General features: G+C 36.3%; 1 protein-coding gene across 1 annotated transcript in view; it reads left to right on the top strand.

Annotated features, from left to right (window-relative positions):
* LAMA2 (laminin subunit alpha 2) overlaps window positions 1–20,121 on the top strand; it is a 352,961-nt gene that overhangs the window by 10,126 nt on the left and 322,714 nt on the right. The window contains exon 3 of the mRNA XM_063295339.1: window positions 1,736–1,848. Within this exon, the coding sequence (XP_063151409.1) occupies window positions 1,736–1,848 (113 nt within the window). The remainder of the gene's footprint in view (window positions 1–1,735; window positions 1,849–20,121) is intronic.

Here is a 20,121-nt window from a genome sequence, read left to right as displayed (position 1 = left end):
ATTGTAATTTTTCCCATCTTAACAAATGTTTTTTCACATCATTCTAAATTTTAACATAAAACGTAATTTTATGTTTAACATAATTATTTATTATGTTTCAGAATAACATAATTATTCTGAAACAACATACTATTTCTGGTTGATAAAATCACCCCCAAATATCTAACCTTTTTTTCAATCTTAAAACTAGTCTTACCCATCAACAATTCTTGATTGGACGAAGTCATATTTTTGTTCAGCGTCTTTGTTTTTTGTTTATTTACTTTACTTACTGCCAATGACCCAAATTCTCTCAATTTCTTCATCAGATGCTTCACAGTATCCAAAGGGTCTTGTATGTGCTTTCAGGGAAAAAGGTGCTTTTTATGATTTGCCCCTCTCCAGCTGAGAAAGAGGCTGAAAGGGCGGTCAGGTTATTCAGATGGTATAAAACTTGCCAGAACAAATAATCTCTTCCCCAGGATATGTATAATTTTGGAAAATTATATCTGATCCCTTTTTTTTCCTGACTTTTGTTTTTGAGCTATAAATTATGACAGTTTCCCCTGTTAGCATAGACATTGCACCTTAACATGGCTTTTTACAGAATCAAGTCACTCTGACTGACTCTTTTAATCAAAGCATTGAGGCAGAGCTGCTTTGACTTTATTGGCTGCTTTGGCTTCATAATATATATGAATATGCTGTATGTATACATGAAACAGTCCTTTGAATCTCTGCATAGCTTTAGTACTATATTTATTTTTCTCTTATTAAATATTAAGATATTAAATAGTAAATAGATATTAAATAATAAGATATTAAGATATATAAAATAGATCTTATATACCTTAAGAAATAGATTCTAGCAAAATTAACTATATTTAAAAAATTAGCATATTTCAAAAAACTTCACTATGAGAAAGCAGTCAGTTTCATTAGATGTAGTTTACTAGGGATCACTTCTGAACACTAACTATTTTTATTTCGAATTTCTATCACTGCCCATCTCCCCCAAAAAGGGGGACTCTAACTAACTATACCATTGGGATGTGCCTGAGAAATCTGTTTCAGGTTCCATTGAAATTAATGGTTATTTCATTATAGCAGAATCCAGTGGCTTGTTATTCCAAGCAGAAGCTTGTAGGTTGATTGGTATAATCAGCCAGTAAGAAGGACACAGTGTTTTTGGATCCTATATGAATGGGAAGTTGGGGAGGTAGCATCAGCCCTCCAAGGTAGATGAAGCTTGGAAAATGACACACAGACTAATAAGTTACTATAAGGCTATAGTAACAGAAACTTGCAAGTCAGAATGTGCTTCCTCCCTCCCTTCCTTCATCTTCATGAGAACTAGGGAAGGTCTTGTCTGAAACACTTTCTCAAATTACATTTCTGCCTCAGACTCATATTTCTTTTACCTGACCATTGTCTTGGTTGCAGGTCTTCCTCCTGTTTCGTTATTCCTTCTGCCCATTACAGATAGGCAAAGGAAAGTTATGTCACCACTTAATCCTACCTTAATTAGCTTTCTAGAGATTCTGTTGAATTGAATTTCGTAACAAAGCAATGTATGCATCTTTTGAAGTCAGCACTGTGCCATAAGAAACTTAGAAAAATAGTTTTATCTAAGAGATTATATAATATGTTCAACTTGTATGAAAAACATAGTATAAAGGGTGGAAAAAAAAGATGTTTCATTTTGTGCTAATTAAGGTGCGTGCTTTTTTATTTTTTTTTACTCTTGGTTCAATAGTGAGACATCCCATATCAAATGCAATTGATGGCAAGAATACATGGTGGCAAAGCCCTAGCATTCAAAATGGAATGGAATATCACTACGTGACCATCACACTTGACTTACAGCAGGTAATCTTTATTCTTGAGCTTGGAGATTATAGTTTGGTGGTAAAATTGCTCCTGTATTTCTCCATAGGACTTTGAGCATCCATTTTATCCTTGAGTATCATCAAGCCCTGATTAATTAGCACAAACACTACAAAATGTGAGCTGTTCACAGTAGCCTGATTTTGCCATTATAAAGCAACCGTGTTAGTTTTTGATTATTTTTTTCATTTAACTACCAATCAGACTGCTGTGTGCAATAGAAAGCAACTATTTAACAAGAATTTTAGTGTGGTTAATATCTGCTCAGTGATACATGCTTGGCATGTAGAACTTGTCATTTTTAATCCAGACATTTCCAGATATGGTGTGAAAAGATATAGTCCTGTCTGAAACTGAAAAGCTAGACCTAGCCAGCAATGACAGTATTGAACTAGATAGACTAATAGTCTAATAGAATGTAAAGTAAATTCCTGTCATTGTTCCTATATTACTGTAGCTGACTAACTCCCTCATAAATGTTCATAACAGTGGTTTATTCACAAGAATAATCTAAGATCCTAGGGTAATTATTTCTCATATTGAATATGTATGTGAAAAATCCACTCACATGAGCATTTGTTTGCATGTGCAAGGGAGGAAGATCTACATTTTATTTTTGCAAATATTCAATATCTGTCTTGGAGCCTAGTGGCTAGAATACAGAAAATTAATGTTTACATGCCCTTAGAAATACAAATCAGTGGAGAGATTAGAATATAATTTTTTTTAAATGAATGGCTAAAATCTGTTTAAAATGCGATCTCTGGAAACCTAGAAGGAAATGCCAACTGTGTCAGGGTTCTTTCTTTCCTAAATGAACCTGGACTACATGGAAATCTAACTAGGCCTCATATATTTGTGTAGATTTACAGTAGTAGGAGTAGGGTTAGGTTTCTCATTCCATGTATTGTCAATCATTCTCTTTTTCCATTATGAGGAAATGACAGCAGTAGAGGTTCTTATAAAGTTGTTATCATTTGATGTTTACAAGTATGCTGTACTGTGTGGAAGATGACTTGATATATCAGGATAGTACTGATTTTATCTCTCTTTAGCTAATGCAAATACTATTAAGTAGCAGGTGTCAGAAATAACACATCATGTTACATTCTTTTCTGTGGATTCTCAGTAGCCAAGAAATTAAAAACAGACTGGATAACCCAGGAGGTTCCATCCTTTTTTACTCATTGTGCATGGAAGATTGTCATGTTGGCTCCTCAAGCAGCTTTCTTGGTTATGGGGCTATCCTTTGTCCTGTGTGAGAACCAAAACACCAGCAACACTGGTAGGAGTGACATCAGAAATGAATGCATCTAATTGTCAGGAACAAGAAATAAAGAGCAAGCTTCAAAGGCAAGGCTAAATAATCTCCAAACTTATATAAGGAGGAAGTTATGTAGTACTAACAGGCAGGCCAGCAGGCAGGCCGGCAGAATTCAGGGTTTGAAAGGAGAACATTGTGATTTGCTTTGTTTGACAAAATGGAGGGCTCTTAAGACAACATTAAACCTACAAAGCTTCAGCCACATAACTTGATAGGTTTAATTGCAGTAAATATTTGAAAAAGTTTTGCACATCTAAGGTAGAGACAGTAGAGATGAGGAAATGGCAGTGCAGAAGCCTCCAAATCATCCAGCAAATTTACTATAGAAAACTTACGCTGAACCAATGTAGAAAGTGCCCTATTCCAACTTAAAAATAAGCATGTGAAAAAACTGTTTATACAATAACTTACATATCAAAGAGTCCACCAGCCTCTGACCAGTTTCTCTTTTGAGTTGATAGATGAGTATGCATGAGAATAGATTTTTTTATGGCTCCTTAGCAAGCTTAGTTTTTTTGCTGAGAATGAAACATTTGGATTGCCTAACCCTAAGCCTAACCCTCTCAAGGATGCTTCACTTGGTTTTCCTGTGCATTGCAGAGAGTTAAACTAGATGCCCCTGCTTGCCCCATAATTCTAGAATTCTATAATCAAAGTAACTTTGTAACTAACTATGTATACACGTACAATATACGTATATTGCCTTCTATACAGGTTCCTGCTTCAATGATTCAGCAGACCTACAGAGTTAAGTACCTTAAATTAAACCACTGAAGCCAATAAAATTAAAATAGGCTGCCTTTATACAATATTGCAAGATAAACATTCTGTATAAAACCTGCATGCTTCTAGATCAACAGACATTTGTTCAATAACAGAACCCATGTTAAGGCTTATTTTTTAGTGATGTGATTTTATTAGTATTGAATATTTTATACTGCTACTTTTATCCCTGAACTCTTGAAGTTGGTTTATTTTAAGTATCATGCTTACCACTGTAGTTTATAATATTTTAAAGTAAACATGTAGGACTTAGATTTAATCTTCATTGTCGTAAGTTTATCTAATATATTCTAGCATATATCCAGTTTTGGAATGCTGTTCAGTAGTACACTAAAATTTAAGCCAAACTGTTGGAAAGTTTCAAAGTATTAAAATAAGATGGAGAAAGGATTTAAAAAGTAGATGAATTTGTGACAGGTTTGAAATATATCTGTTTTTAAACTACAGATAGTCCTTGCTTAATGACTGCCCTGTTTAGTGACCAATCAAAATTATGATGGCACTGAAAAGGTAACTTTATAACTGGTCCTCACACTTAATGACAAGGCAGAAGGTACTGTAATGGTCTGTGAGAATGTCCTTGAGAGACAGGAGGAGGAGGAGGAGGAGCTGCAGTCTAGGCAATGGTCAGATAAGAGGCAGCTGAGCCCTCAGAAGGAATGTGGTCATGGCAAACATCTCAGAAGAGACCGTCCCTAGTTTCTTGGACCATAAAGGTGAGGGGAGAGAGATGTACTTTCAGATTTGCAAGAGCCTGTTACTGTAACCTTACAATAAAGGTAGTGTTAGTACTTATGGCTGGTGCTTCTTGTCAGGACTACCTCAAAGGGTGGACATCAATCTTGGAAGCCTGAAAGTACATCTCTTGAATTAACATTGGTTGAACTAAGTAGTGAAGTCATCACAATAAAACAAACAAACAAACAAAAAGAGGCAAAACTCACTCCTATCAGATCCATGAAAGACAAGTATGAAAAAAATAAGCTTCAAGATGTCAAAAGCTATACGTAATCCCTATACATATTACTTATTTTACAGATATACGTGTAGATGTTCAATTGTATTTCTCTGTGTGAAGTTGTTCTGCAAGCTAAATTGCACAATCAGCTCCTAACTAATGGATTTATTTTGAGCTAGAAGACCAAGTGGGAACACTACACAATAAGATTTCCTGCTTCATTGGCTAATACTATGTAGATTAATGATTCATTTCAGCCCAATATGAATAATATTAGTGTAGTGAATAACCTTTTGTAATGTGATACAGTTTCCTGTGTCTTAGGAGCCATTCGTAAGTGGGTATTGCAAGTTATGAAAGTGTGTTTCACAGTATGTCCTGTACAGATTGAGGCAATTACTAGTAGAAATAGAAACTTGTGTCATATCATGAGGACCACACTGTTTAATGTAGTACATTCTGTACAAGCTTTTTCAGATGTGTTCTATTAATTTATAATCTAGATTTGTTTGTTTGTTTGTCAAATTTATCACTGCCCATCTCCCCCTCAAGGCTTTACATGCTGTCCCTTAGATTGCAGGGTGGAAAATAGTATTTACAAACTATAAAATGTATAACATATATATATCTATATCTATATAGATATATGATATATATGATATATACTGTACCTGTAAAGAAAACCCCAACAAGTTTCCTTAACTATGCAAGTACTTGACCAAGTTTTTAACAAAGAAAAAATATATTACATAGCTTCCATGATTTATAAATGCATAATTTTCTTAAATTATTTAAACTGAGTCAATATATTAATTAGCTTTGAGATTTGGCTTAGATTTTGGAATGGTCACAACACAACCTGATAGCATGCATTTTGTTGGCCACAATAAAAATATTCTAATATATATCCTGTGGGATTGTCTACTGTGGTTTATAGTTCTCTTGCATTGATTTTTACCTTTCAGGCTTCCCGTTGCTTTGTATGATATCAATTCTTGTAGTTATTGGTATTAATGTTTCAAATTTGCCAGTTAAAATGTTATTTCAAAATAATATGGGTTCAACACACTCCCATGATTTTCTATCCGCGTAGGAGCTGGCTGTACAGTCTAATCTGAGGTGACATGGAAATTCCTTTTCTGAGATCGATTCCTTCCCTGCAATGATATTTGAACATAGCTGCCAAGTGAATTGTGTGTTTTTCTCTCATGTAAATATCTCCAGATGAAAGCCAGTTTGGTGTAGTGGCTTAAGCCACCAGGATAGAAATTGGAAAACTGGGGGTTCTAGTCCTGCCTTGGGCATGAAAGCTGGATGATTTTGCCAGCGACCCTCCCTCCGCCCCACTCTCTCTTAGGCCTAGGAAGAAGGCAGTGCCAAACCACGTCCAAAAAACATTGTAAGAAAATTGCATGGACTTGCCAGGAGTCAAGACTGACTTGAAGGCACATAAAAAGGGGAAAAAGTATCTAGCAAAGACTAAGCCAGCATGGGAAGGTAATGAGTTATTTGCAAAATGATTTATACTGATCAGAAGGATGTATCTTCTACCGCACCACCACAGTAACACATCAATTTGATGTGCTTTTGATTGTGTCATCCTGTAAGAGACAATATGAAGCAAAAGAGTCCCCTGTTTGGGAGAGATGGGCAGTGATAGAAATTTGATAAATCAATCAATCAATCATTATCAGCTAATGCCTACCTGTAAATTAGGTCCTTATATTCACCATGTGGTGGCCTTATGATAGCTCATTGCCTTTTAAATTCAACGTATGATGGTAAGCAACAAACCATTGAAGTAGGGTAGTAGCCAAGAAAAGAAAGAATAGTTGTCCTGAATAATAGGCATTGTGCAATGAAGACAGAAGCCTGAGAAAAAGTCCAGTGTGCACCGTTAAGCAGTTGCAGTATCCACATGGGCCCATGATGTAACATCCGCCAGTGAAGGTTGTCGGCTGGCTGCTGAGCAGATAGATATCTCACCATGCTCACAAATTAACTTTATACCTTTACAATCCCTTTCAAGTCCTGCTAATAAAGGGAAGATCCCCATTCTGTTCAGTTGTGCTGGTCAGAGGCAGCAGCTTGTAGCTTATTGACAAATAATTTACCAGCTGCTGCTGCCTATAAATGTTTTTGGCATACAATTTTAATTTAAAGCCCATTTTTGTTAACATTAGAAGTTACCTTGTGATTTGCCTCGTAAAATAACACTTCCATTACTCTAGTTATTTCATGTTTGATGTAGCTTCCTTTGTATCCTTGATTTTTTTTTGGGGGGGGGGAGATGCGGATGTGGGAACGATCAGTTAATGTGATGAGGAAAAAAATAATTACACTTCTCTTGTAGCTTTGAACTAATACGCTTTCACCGCATTCCACTTACTAATTATTCTGTTACAGCCCTATTCAAAAATGTCCTCTTTCAACAGCTAGTACATTCTTAATATTTCATTCCATTCCTCACTGATAGTCTAGTTATTTTATGTAAAATATGTACAAGGTGTGTATATTTATTAGGGAGGCACAGAAGACAAGATTTGACAACACTTGAGTTGCCAGGTCGTATCTGATGTGACCTGCTTCATTCCAGGTCCAAAGCAGAGCCTTGTTTTAGAAATCTACGGCTTTCACATCTCTCCCTTCTGTTGGAGTGGGAAAATGTATATGGGTAGGTGAGAAGCCACCTTGTTAAGGACTGCTTGGAAACAGGTTTTTCTCTTGTTTTATAATTTTATTTATCCAATTTATATAGTTACCCATCTGTCCAAGAAACCCTGGGCAGCAGACAAACAAAGACAAAGAACAACATTAAAACAAAAACCAATGAAAACCAAGAGTTACTTTAAAACGTAATAGAGAAAATTTTTAAAAAGTACAATATTCAAGACATTTCTGGATGTTTGTTAAATCTGAAAAAGGCAGAATGTTTCAGATTGGAACCTTTGCTTGCCTTTGAAAATTTATTTCTTGTCCAGAAAAGAGTTTTCAGGTGTATTTTTGATAGGCAGAAAGCTTATAAATGTACTTTCCATTAAAAGATATACATGCGCACCATTTAGATTTGATAGGGGAAAAGTCATTGACAAGAACTCCTACTAATAGTTAAACCCTTTCCAATAAAACATAGCTTTTCATAGTAGCAGATCTGTCCCATTATTTCTAGTTGAGAAGCATAAGCTAGCGCAATTCTCTTGGGGACATTGTTTTATACCAGCAAAACTTGCAAAGAGCCTGGCTTTATTTTTGTGAACTGGAGCTTGTGTCTGTTGAGGTGTTTCATAACTGCTGGTTTGGTATGAGCAGTCCTCCTTGGCTATGTTTTCCCCTTCCTGTGATCACGTAGAGATATGGCTTACCACCTGCAGGGCTAGACTGTTTGGTTTTCTCCTGCAGGACTCTGTGCAGATGATCCATAGCTTCATCCATGTGAAGACCATGCAGGTCCAGAAGTTCTTTAGGCAGCTTTGAGGCATTTACTTTCTCAAAGGTTTGCTGAACCTGTTTCTCTTGCTTGGCACACACACACACACATTCCATTGGGTATAGGCTTCTTTCTTGACTATGCAAAATGGAACATATGTGACTGTCAAAACTAAAAAGCAATCAGAAACTTTGGTACTGACACATTTTGCAGTGAAGTCAATGGGGGAAGGCCTATTTTGCCTCAGGGCAATGTACATGTTCCTGTGGTGATCTACTTAACTTCCATTTTGGAATTTTCTTGGAAACAAATGCAGCCCTTAATATACATCCAAGCAGAATTACATCTTCTGATTTATATCACCTCAAGATTTGGTGTCATTTTCTAATTTTAAGTTTTGCTAATTTCTGCTGGTTTCCATAACCTTCATGTCTTTTTTTCTTATTAGTATTTGACAGAGCAAAGAAAATATCCACTAATCTTAAGTTATATTTCTGATGTTATAGCCAGTTCTCAAAGACTATTCTGTTTTCACCAAGTTACTGTCTTTCAATCAAACTGATTCACAGCAATAAGTATGTGCAGTTTGGTCCACAGTGCTGTGGAATGCAAATAACTTCACATTTTTTCCCTTAAAAAACAGCTTCTGGAATTTTTCTCAAAGGCTGAAATGGAAAGAAAATACTTTTAACCACTACATGATTCAATTTGAGCTTTGTGTACTGTAGTATTAAATGCTTATTGTGTTTCATCTGTATCTTCATATGAATAAAGCAAAGCCCACTCTCATAGGAGTTTAATTCAGAATTTTAGTTATTTGCATTTTTCATGAATGATTTAACTAATAGCAGGAAATGAGCAGAAAACTGAATGCATATCATACAACCCTGCTGCATTTTAGTGGCATGTACAATGTAGTCCATCATGAACAGTGTGATTAATGGAAGCATATTTGAGGCTGAGACTCAGCTCAGCCCAGAAATATTGTTGACTGCTATGCCGAGACAGAATCTGTGCATCCAGAATTTAGGTTTAAACAGAACATTCAAGATATGGAATCAGGAACTAAACAGATTTCTAGCAATACATTTAGCCCTGTAGAACTAGTCATTTCATCCATTCCTGTCTGGATTTGGAACCAGCATGACAACTGTTACATCTGAAATGAAACTTTTTTACACTTTTCTAAATGTTAAAGGAAGAAATCGATCTTTTAATAGATAAAACCAGATGGCTTTATAGCACAGTAGTTGGTATTTTTGCTCATGAACTTTCTGCACATGTGTTAACTGAATTCTTAAGTTAAACATTGAATGTGTTATTTACCACTAGCTCATCATAGATTTCACTGGAATAAACTTACATCTAAATGCACTTAGCAATGCAGACTTAATTAAAAATCAAGTTTGGATAGTTCTGATTCCTCCCACCCCCATCCCCACCCCCATTGATTCTTTCAGCCAAGTTTCCAGATTTTAATCAGGGCAATGTTAAGCCCTGCAAATCCTGATACACCTTAACTCTAGGTTTCATAATATTGATCTGTTGAAGATAAATTCAGAACTTTTTCCTCCTTGCCATTCCATATTTTGAAAGACGGAACAATCCCCTCCTGTGAGGAAGGATTTGGTCTTTTCTGAGAATGAGTTTCTGAGGCATTTATGCTAGTTATGAAGATAACAGTGAAACAGCATCCTCTGTAAATGTGAAGAAAAGCAAATACTGGACCCCAAATTGCTCCTATACTGTGTAAACAATCAAAGGTATCCTTTGAATAGGTTTTGAACATGGTTGCATCTGTGTACTATTTATTCAGCAACACAGAAATAAAGGATCAAACAGTATCATAACATACCAAGTCACTAAATCAGCAGCAAGGATACCCTCCAGTTTCCCCCAAAGGCTCTTTAAAAATCCAGATTTTCACCAGGCATCAGAAAGCATTTGATGAGCAGGCTCAGTAGGTTTGGAATGGAATTCAAGCCTTTGGTGGCACAGCTTCCTCCTCATCCCCAACAGCTGAAACTCAGGCCCTCAAATTCTAAATAGATTGTTTGTATGAACACTTAAGGTAGATTCGTTTAGGGCTTGAAGGAAAGGCTGTAGACATGGAATGGAATCCAGAAATAAAGATTAAAAACATGACTGAATATCTGTATGGGAATGGCGAAACTGATGGCTATTATAAAATAAAATAAAAAACATCGATAAAATTAAAGAAAGACTAGAAGCCATTCATTGACTTTTTGCATGAAACTGAACAGTCAAATAGTGACATATGGTTTCAATGATTAGTTATAATTATAGATTATCAGGAAAAGTAGAAGCAGTAATATGAAGTTAGACAAGGGTTGTATGAAATGTTTTTTGTATATATCCTTTGTAAAGGAAGTTGGAAGTTGCTTTGTTAAATGTCTATATATGTTTGTATTTCTTCTTTTGTTTCTGTTCTGCACCTCTATTCCTTCTATTTCTTATACTTTCACTAATTAGTGAAAATTAATTACTAATTAATTTTTCTTTTTTTTCTTTTTCATTTATACGTTACGAAAATAAAAATCATTAAACATAAAAAACAAATGACTGAAATTATATGGCCCATCTGAGACCCAAGAAAACAATTGCCTGATGGTGGCCCTTCAACCATTTTTAAAGGTTTCAGTGACAGCTGCATGAAAGAACACAACAAATTCATTTTTATTAAATGAGTCTATATGGTCCTATTCAAATGAACCATGACTATAGCAATCAGAATGCATTATGACTACGAATATGAGATTTCCTTTTTTTTTTTATAAGAACTTCACAAAAATTAGCAGGTTTCTTTTCAAACAGTTCAGAAATGTTAATTTGTTTTTCCAAAAATGTCAGATTGAAGGAAATGAAATCGACAGATTTGTCATCCCAGATCCAGAATTAACTCCATTAATTCATCTGCCTTTGAGACGTTGAATTAGGTTTGCCACAGGAAACAGCCAAAGAGTAGGCAAGTAAAATGTTTATGTTTTAATTCATCTATTCATTACATCTATATCCTGATACAATCAGGTAAGCTTCTTAGTGGCTTATAGGATATACAGAAAATAATTAAAATGTCCAGGTAACTCTAAATAAAAAACAACTAAAATCAATTTAAAAACCCAGAAAGACATGATGGACCAAAACCAACCAAACAAAAACAAAAAACCCCATCATGTTAAACCATGTACATACCTCAGTAGCTAATTCTAGGTAGTAAACAGTCTATGAAAGAGTGCTGTTTAATTATTTTCCTGATAGAATCAGGGAGAAGGCCAATCTGACTTCTGCTGGAAAGCTGTTCCAAAGAGCGGGTGTGTGAAAGGTGAAAGGCCCCCTGTGCAAGCACCAAGTCATGTCTGACCTTTTGGGGGGATGCCGCTTTCACGTTTTCTTGGCAGACTATAGAGCGGGTGGCTTGCCATTGCCTTCCCCAGTCATCACCTTCCCCAGCCAGCCGGGTACTCATTTTACCAACCTTGGAAGGATGGAAGGCTGAGTCAACCTGAGCCGGCTACCGGAGAACCCAGCTTCTGCTGGGATCGAACTCGGGTCACGGGGAGAGTTTCGGTTGCAATACTGCCACCTACCACTCTGCACCACAATGGCCATATTAAAGAGTGGGTACTGTTACTAAAAAATAGGGCCTTCTAGCTTTAGTCAATTCTTAGAAGTTTCTCCCAATATGTCCTTGTAGTTGGGCTGATTCCAGTTGGAGTATGTCCAGTTGGTCCTGGGGATAACTAGTTGCCAAGCCTTAAAGGGCTTCATAGGTCAAAATGAGCATTGTTAATTGTACACGGAAGTATTGGAAGGTTGTGCAGGGCCTAAAGCACAGGTATAATATGCTTCCAATGATGGGTGCCAGTTGGCACAAAGGCCACTGCATTCTGGACCAATTGTAGCTTCCGAGTGAACTTTTATGGCAGTCTCATGTAGCATGAATTGCAATAGTACAAACAGATCGTAATGAGGACATGAATGATTGTCTTTCTGCAACCAGGTTTGGCCACAACTGTTTCACCAGCCAAAGTTGGGCAAAGGCTTCACAGGCCTTCACCTACTGCTTCAGCAGAAGCTGTGAGTTCAGAAGGGCCTCCATGTCATGAAACTGCTCCTTCAGGGACAGTGTTTCCTTATCAAGAGATGACACTGGTATTGAGAGAAGATCCTGACGGACAAAGAATAACTCAGTCTTGTTTGTGTCCAGCCCATTCCATCTCATCCATAAGTCATCAGTGACATCTCCAACATAGCCTGGGGTTGTGACAAAGTTTGGTTTCGTATATTTGATAAAATATACTGCTGAATAACCTCTCCCTGTGGCTTCATGTAGATGTTAAAAAGTGGAGGAATGAGGACCAATCCCTGTGGTACCCCACAAGAGACTGACCACTAAGCTGGCCTCTCTATTACCACTGAAGGCAGATGGGAATCACTGTTTCACAATCTTTAATCCCTTCAGGCTGTCTAGAAGAATACCATAGTTGATGATATTGAAGGCTGCTGGAAGGTCTAAAAGGACCGGAAAGAATCATCTACCAGAGCAAACAAAGCCATACCTGACCTATACCCAGGCCTGAACCCTGGCTGAAAGAGATCTAGACCTCCTTCTATTACAGTGCACTGTAGCTGATCTGCTACATGTCTCAATAACTTTACCTAAAAAGGAAAAATTGGAGATCATGTGAGTCAAGGTCCAGCATTATTTGTGTTAATGAAGAGAGCTTCTGGACTGTAAATTTCAGCATTTTTGTGATGTTCTTATATTGATCAACAGCTGCTATATGATTAGAGACGACACTTCAGTGCCTTTGGCAATGCTGACTGTAAACTTTAGTCCCAACACACCTGTAGGCACTACAGAGGGGAAAGCTGTTCAAGGGTCCCAAACTAAAATTTTTGGCCCATTGCCAAATATCTTTGCTTGGTTAAAATTTAAACAAGACTTTCAAGAAGGATGGTCTAAATTAATCACAGTGAACAGATCACAATCACAGTGAACAGTTTTGCAACAATTGAAAAAAGGTAGCATTAGATTTTCTTTTGAGGTCAACCCATGATTCCTAATTGCCTGTCGGGTGATTTCAGTCGTGCTCCTTTCTCATCAGTATGTGGTAACAAGCCAGAACCAACATACACTTTTTGAAAACAGTGGTAAATTAATGCTCACCTGATACTTAACTGCCTCTTTAAATCAAAGTTCTGACTATAACTCAGCAGTTAGAACGTTTGATTTTAATGCTTCACATTTTTTTTTCTTTTGCTCTTCTCATTCCTCTATGATCCATAAAGTGCATGGCTGGAGGAATGTAAATACAAATAGATGTCTTTAAAACAGCTGTGCTATTTATTCCATGCCCTTCTTCTCCAAGAACTGGAATTTGAAAATTGAAAATGGCTTCCCATGATAATAAATCAGAAAAGTACTGAAGTAAAATACAGTCATTTCCTGAGGAAACTTTACATTATGAAGCACTCTTGAACAGGCCAATACATATCAAGCAGGATCATTTTGTGAGATGGTAAAATATATTTTAGATGTATTTAAGCTGCATTGCATCGTTTCCATGAATGGCATCCATTTGTCTAACTCTGTGTGGTTGTGACTGGCTACAGTTTACTCTGTCATTTAGTGGAAAATATAAGAAAAGTACAAAGTTTGTTCTGTTGTAAATGCCAGGAAGAGGAATGAGTAAGAGTTATAAGACTTAGCAGTAACAGTCATATATCTGCTTATTTTTTGTGTGTGACAAAGTCTGTTTCTGCCATTGCATACCTCAGGAAGTAAATAATGAATATATATATATATATATATATATCAGTAATACAAACTAATACAAACTAAACTCAGAGAAAGGGAGAGTAAAAAGTGCAAAGAAAGAAAAGAACAAGGAAAGAGTAAAATAAAAAGAAAAGACATATATAAAGAAGTGTCTTCCAATCTTCATCACAACAAGTATAAATACGTTTGGTAGCTCTTCACCCCCTATAAAGCTCTTCAAACTGTTCAGGTATCCAACACAGCAATCTTTTTTGACTGATGGGTGGTAAAAGAACAGCATTCAGACCCATACTCATAGTGCACTTACCCTTCAGCATTAAGCATGCTGCTCTGTCATTTTCAACAATTGTCATTAGGTTAATTTGTGCTGTTGTTAGAATTAAACAATGTCCTGAATTGTTGGTCAGAGAGGAAAGCTGCCCCATAGATGTAGGAGGAAGTGGTTTGCTACTGAATTAGAGAACAGACATTTCTATGTCACCTGTATGCAATAGTTTTGCCTTAGAAAAGTTACAAAGAAATGCAGAACACAACCATGATAGGGATACAGAAATTTTTAAGATAAAAAGCGGATGTGTCTGTACATCAATAAGTTTTGCTGGACTGTTCCAGCAAAAAGTATCAGTGAGTGCACAGAAGAACTCCTGAACATATGGATACGACTCAGACAGCCAGGATACAAATGTTGGCAGGGCTGTTTCAGTGGACACAAAGACTTGTTATGAACTGTTAAAGTCAAGAGAAACAATTCAGGATCTTTTTTATATCAAAGGTTAATGATTAAGAGCAATACTACCTCTAAGACTGAAGGGTAACCTATTCCAAATCATGGCTTTCTGGAGAATTGATGGAAGTAATGATCTCTAATAGTTAGTTTTTTTCAGCATCACAGCTGTTGTTGTATGTGGATTTGAGATGGCCTGTGATCATACCCAGGGGTGTGCTGCCAATTTGTTAACAATTTTGTCTCTTGACCAAGTTGTTGGCTGTCTAGTCGCAGAGAGTGGCAGAGGTGAGGAGAGAGTAGGAATTTTTTTTACTTGTCAGCCCCTGCCTCACTTTGTCTTTCCTGCTTATTTTCTGGAACTAAGTTAGTTGAGGGAGATTAGAGCAATTAACACCACTAAGAAAAGATGCCTGAACCTTCTCTTTCTTGGGACTTCCTCAAACACTCTTCCACCCCCAGCATCCCTTATGTGGAATTGAGCTGCTTCTCTTGGCAGAACCTGCCTCATTTCTTCACCCCTGCAGATATAACTAGACTGCTGTTGGGGGATTCTTCCTTCATGGTCTTCTCAGCATTGTTTTGCCACTTTTTCGAGAAGCAGCTTGGGTAATTCCCAAAATTTTAACTGGGGATTAAGCATACCAGCTTTACTTTTAAAGTACTAGTCATACCAGCTTTACTTTTAAACTAATAAATAGTCAGTCTGGCTTTTTAAACAGTTATATAAACCTTAAAGTTTGCCTCACTATATAGCAATTCTTCATTTTCTAGATTTCATGTTTTACCTTGATACAAAACTTTGGTATGAATTGACTTTAAGCCATAATATTTTAAATCCAACGCTTGTGGATGAAACCACAGTGGGTGAATTCATACCTGATTTACAAACTGCCGTGGTGAGATTCATTTATAGTGCTAAATAAAAACCAATGGTTACACCAATGTGTAAATCCAAACCAATGTGTTTATTATTTATTTAGTTATTTAGTTTATTTATTAATCAGTTTTATATAACTACCCATCTCACGAGAAGTGACTCTGGGAAGCATACAATAATCAATAAAAAACAGTGCACATGAGGCTTCCAGTGGGAATGGTGGACTGAACGGCTGTGCCCGCTGTTTTGGCAGGTTTGGTGGCTTTTTTCAGGCTCAGGCAGGATTTCCTGAAGCCCAGCAATGTCCTCCGGATCAAGGAGAATACTTGGAATTATCCCATTTGTCCTCTGGAATGGTGGCTTGCAGCCAGGAGATTCCAAACAGTTTTGTAGTTGACGGTAAAAGCACCCGGGAAGCGGGGACATCACCATTTCCAAGCCACACTGTAGCCTTAAAGGGACACTAAGACTGGCCACGCCATTTCTAAATCACTAATTTTTTTTTTAAATATATGTTCCCCAAGAGAGGCTTTCTACAGCACAGAGAAGCTGGTCCTCTTAACATTATTTTGCGGATTTTGGATTTCATTTTCCTTCCAAAGGAAATTTCAAGATTAATACAGAATTGTCTTCCTGTTATTATTTTTGTATTAAATTTGAAGCTATTAGCATTTTCCTACACGCTAAATCAGCTGATTTGAACCTTCAGCTTTTTGTCTTCACTTTCCCTTGAGAACAGTCTACTATTTACTCTCACTTTGTGTAAACGACTTTTGAACTTTCCTATATCTTCGACTTTCGCTGATTAAGTGCCTAGGGGGTGCCATAATCTACTGTGTGAGACATGGAGAATTTCAAGCAGATTCTTTCTGACCTTCACCAGGACTTCAAACAAATATCGTACAACTTTTATCAAACCTTATGCAAGATATCCAGGACATTGTGGAAAATATGAGAGCTAAAATGTGCCATCAGGTTGGAGATGTGGTGGATGAAACTGAGGAATCTAAGAGCGATAGAAAGGTTTCTTTTAAGACTGAGATTGGGATTTCTGTCAAGATGCTGTATGAAGATTGGATAATGGAGTTGGAGAAATCTAAGGGAGAGAGTGATCTGCAAGCCATAAGTAGGGTTGATCTCCTGGTGGAATGCCATGAAAAGAACATGGAATTTTGGAGGGGGGCAGCTGGGCTGTTTGATTTTCTTAAGAAGAAAGCTCTGTGCATATCTTGTGAATATGTAACTGCTTTGGTTTATTTTGAAGTGGGATAAGGGTTGAAGAATGTTTATTTGGTTTGCTTTAAGGATTTGACTAGTGTTATTTGCCTTTAAAGATCTGGATTTACTGCTTTGAATTGGCTTTGTTTTCTGTGTTTATTAAGATTTTGGGTTTATTAAGATTGGGATTATTAAAATTGTTATACCATTAAGTATAATAGCTGACAACTTATGTGCCTTTCAACTTGATTTTTATTGTAGTAGACAGAAATGTATAGAATAGTGGTAGGAAGGGAATAATTAAATATGCTTTATTTTTTGGAGGGGAGAAAGATGTTTAGGAGGTTTATGTGAATTTTTTTTCTTCATTTTAATATAAGGGGGAGGAGTAACTGTGATTTTTATTATGTGTTAAAGGGGAATGATTTATAGAAATAATGTGGTGTTTTGGTTTCATATACAGTAAGAGCTCAATTATGGAAATTTTGTATATCCTTGCTGTTAAAATTCGGAAGCCACATCTCCTGTAAATTTATTTTTTTCTTCTCTTGTGTTTCTGCACTTTAGTAGTTTTTTTTCTTTTTGTAGTTTTTTTATTGTAGTTTTTATTCTTTCTTTGAAACTTAATAAAAATTTACTATAAAAAACAGTGCATATATAAAATAGGGATTTAAAAATATAAAAATCAATGTTAAAATAGAGATTAATTAAAACTAAAATATATACAAACCCCAAGCAGAGAGAGAATGAGTACATCCACCTCAACAGTGGAGCTATCTAGATAAGTCTCCGGTTCCCTGGGACCCCCCAGGTCTGGTGGCATATCCAGGTCTTGAGGGACTTCCTAAACAACTTATTTGGAATAGAAGAGTTGTTTATGAATGAATGTAGGAATATTGTAATGCTTTCAGGTTTAGAAAATTTCCATGCATTTCAAAATTGTTGTTGCTTTACCATCTTCTTCCTTTCCAAATGTTTTTTAAGGAGTGAGACAAATTCATGAAAATCAATCAGTTGATGTCAGACATGATTAATAAGTAGAACTTATTATACTAGCAGGCACTAGGGAAGAGCTGTATCTGCCCTATTTGTGAACACTGTGGAAACATCAAAATGATTACTGTTGGAAATAGGAAACTTTTAACAAAGTGGGATTTTAATCTATTTCATTTTCATTTATATAATTTCTTTCTAATCTGAATCCTACACAGACATCCTACGAAAATATATTTTTGCTGCTACATTTATATAACCTTTAGTCAACATCGTCATTGTCAGGGGTAATGAGGGTTACAGTCCAAAGTCATCAGGCCAAGGTTGGAAGGATTGATTTATTTTCATATGCTAAGTCCAGTGCTGTTGGAATGACTGCTAAATATTATTTCCAGCAGGCTGTATGCAAATGGAAGAAAAAATAATAATACTGAATAAACAAGACAGCTTAATTGCTTGTTGGCTGCTTGATGTCTAGAAGTCACAATTAAAATTCATGAATGATTAGTTAAGAAATTGTTCCATAATACAGCTTTGTGCAATTTTAGCATTATAGTTCTCACCTCTGTAGAAAGTGAAGCTGCTGGCCTGGAACCAGTCTTTAGCACAGCATTAGGCTCTGAGACAGAACAGAGATTCAAAGAACAGTTGCCACCAATTCCCTTTTACAGAGTTGTCAGAATTCTCTGTTGGGAAACCCCAGAAATACTTAGTCACAGTAGCAACATATCAGTGTGAAATGTCCATTTTCCTTCTTTCCTCATTCCAGTGCCAACTTTGAAAATGCTGCCAAGGCACCATGAAAAAAATTAAACACCTTGAATTATTTCATCTGTTCCATTCGGTAATTACCAAATTCCAGAACATTAGGTGGTGTTAATTGGCAATGTTCCATTGCAAAAAAACAAGCTTTTACCATACTAATGAAGTGAAACATTTTCTTTTGGTTTCTGAGAGTGAGAAAAAAAAAATGTCATTCTTTATATTTCTTATCCTAACTCCATAACTAGTTAAAAACCTTTGTTGGCATCTTGTATTTTGTTAAACTTCACCAAATAAAATTATGTCTTCCCATTAATATTTCCTTATCTATTCAGAATGATATGTTGATACTAGAGAAATATATGCATATTCTTTCTTCTTGGAAAATAAAGGGAATTGATGTTATGTTGTGCATTTTAATTTCTAGTGTTTGAAAAAGAGCTATCTGTTGATTAATTGTAAATTGGAGAAAAGCTCTAAACTGGAGTGTTTTAGTATATAACAGGGTTGCTTTTAAATTGTGAACGGATTTGGGAACTGTAAATGCAGTCTGAATAACAATATTTGGTGCTGAGTCTCAACAAAATGTGGCCCTTGGCCAAGTTAGGCTCAAAAGTTACAGATGAACCTGATTAGTACTTAGGTGAGAGACCATTTGGGAAAACTAGGACTGCAGATGAGGCTGGGAGGTAAAATAATATTCCAAAAGAAGACAACAGCAAACACATATTGTTGCCAAGAAAAATATGTGGATTAAATAAAAATGAATGAAATAAATGAACATGAAATCATCAGAGGTGAAACTCAATTTGAAGGAGATTTTACCTTCCAAACACCCACTGCCTATTTATATGTATAATATTTACAAACGGTTTTTTTGTTTTTTCCTTGACTCCCAGCAACTACCTGGACAAGTCCCTGCAGTTTTTTTGGCAAGGTTTTTCAGAAGTGGTTTGCCATTGGCTTCTTCCCAGGGCTGAGAGAGGATGACTGGCCCAAGGTCACCCAGCTGGCTTTGTGCCTAAGGCGGGTCTAGAACTCAGGGTCTCCTAGCCTGGTGCCCTGACCACTACACCAAACTGGCTCCCTTATAAAAGTTTATTACATAAATATTCTTATAACTGTGTGAGATCCTTTTAACTTAGTTATTTTACTGAAAATAATACTGTCTCATTTTCGTCTGTTATAATAAGGCTTGATTTATAAAGATGGCTAACGTTTTTCACATTTGGTTTCTTCTAATATACTGTAATTCTGTGTTGTGTGTCACCCTAAGTAAGCAAATAGGTTAGCTGAAAGTAAACTCATTAATCTATAAACTTCATTTATAGATTAAATGAAAAGCCAAGTGAAATCACAAATCATAACACAGGTTGATTAGAT

Source organism: Candoia aspera, chromosome 1 (genome assembly GCF_035149785.1).
Source record: "Candoia aspera isolate rCanAsp1 chromosome 1, rCanAsp1.hap2, whole genome shotgun sequence".
NCBI lineage: Eukaryota > Metazoa > Chordata > Lepidosauria > Squamata > Boidae > Candoia > Candoia aspera.
Note: the sequence above shows the minus strand (reverse complement) of the source record. Positions and strands in the feature narration are given on the sequence as shown.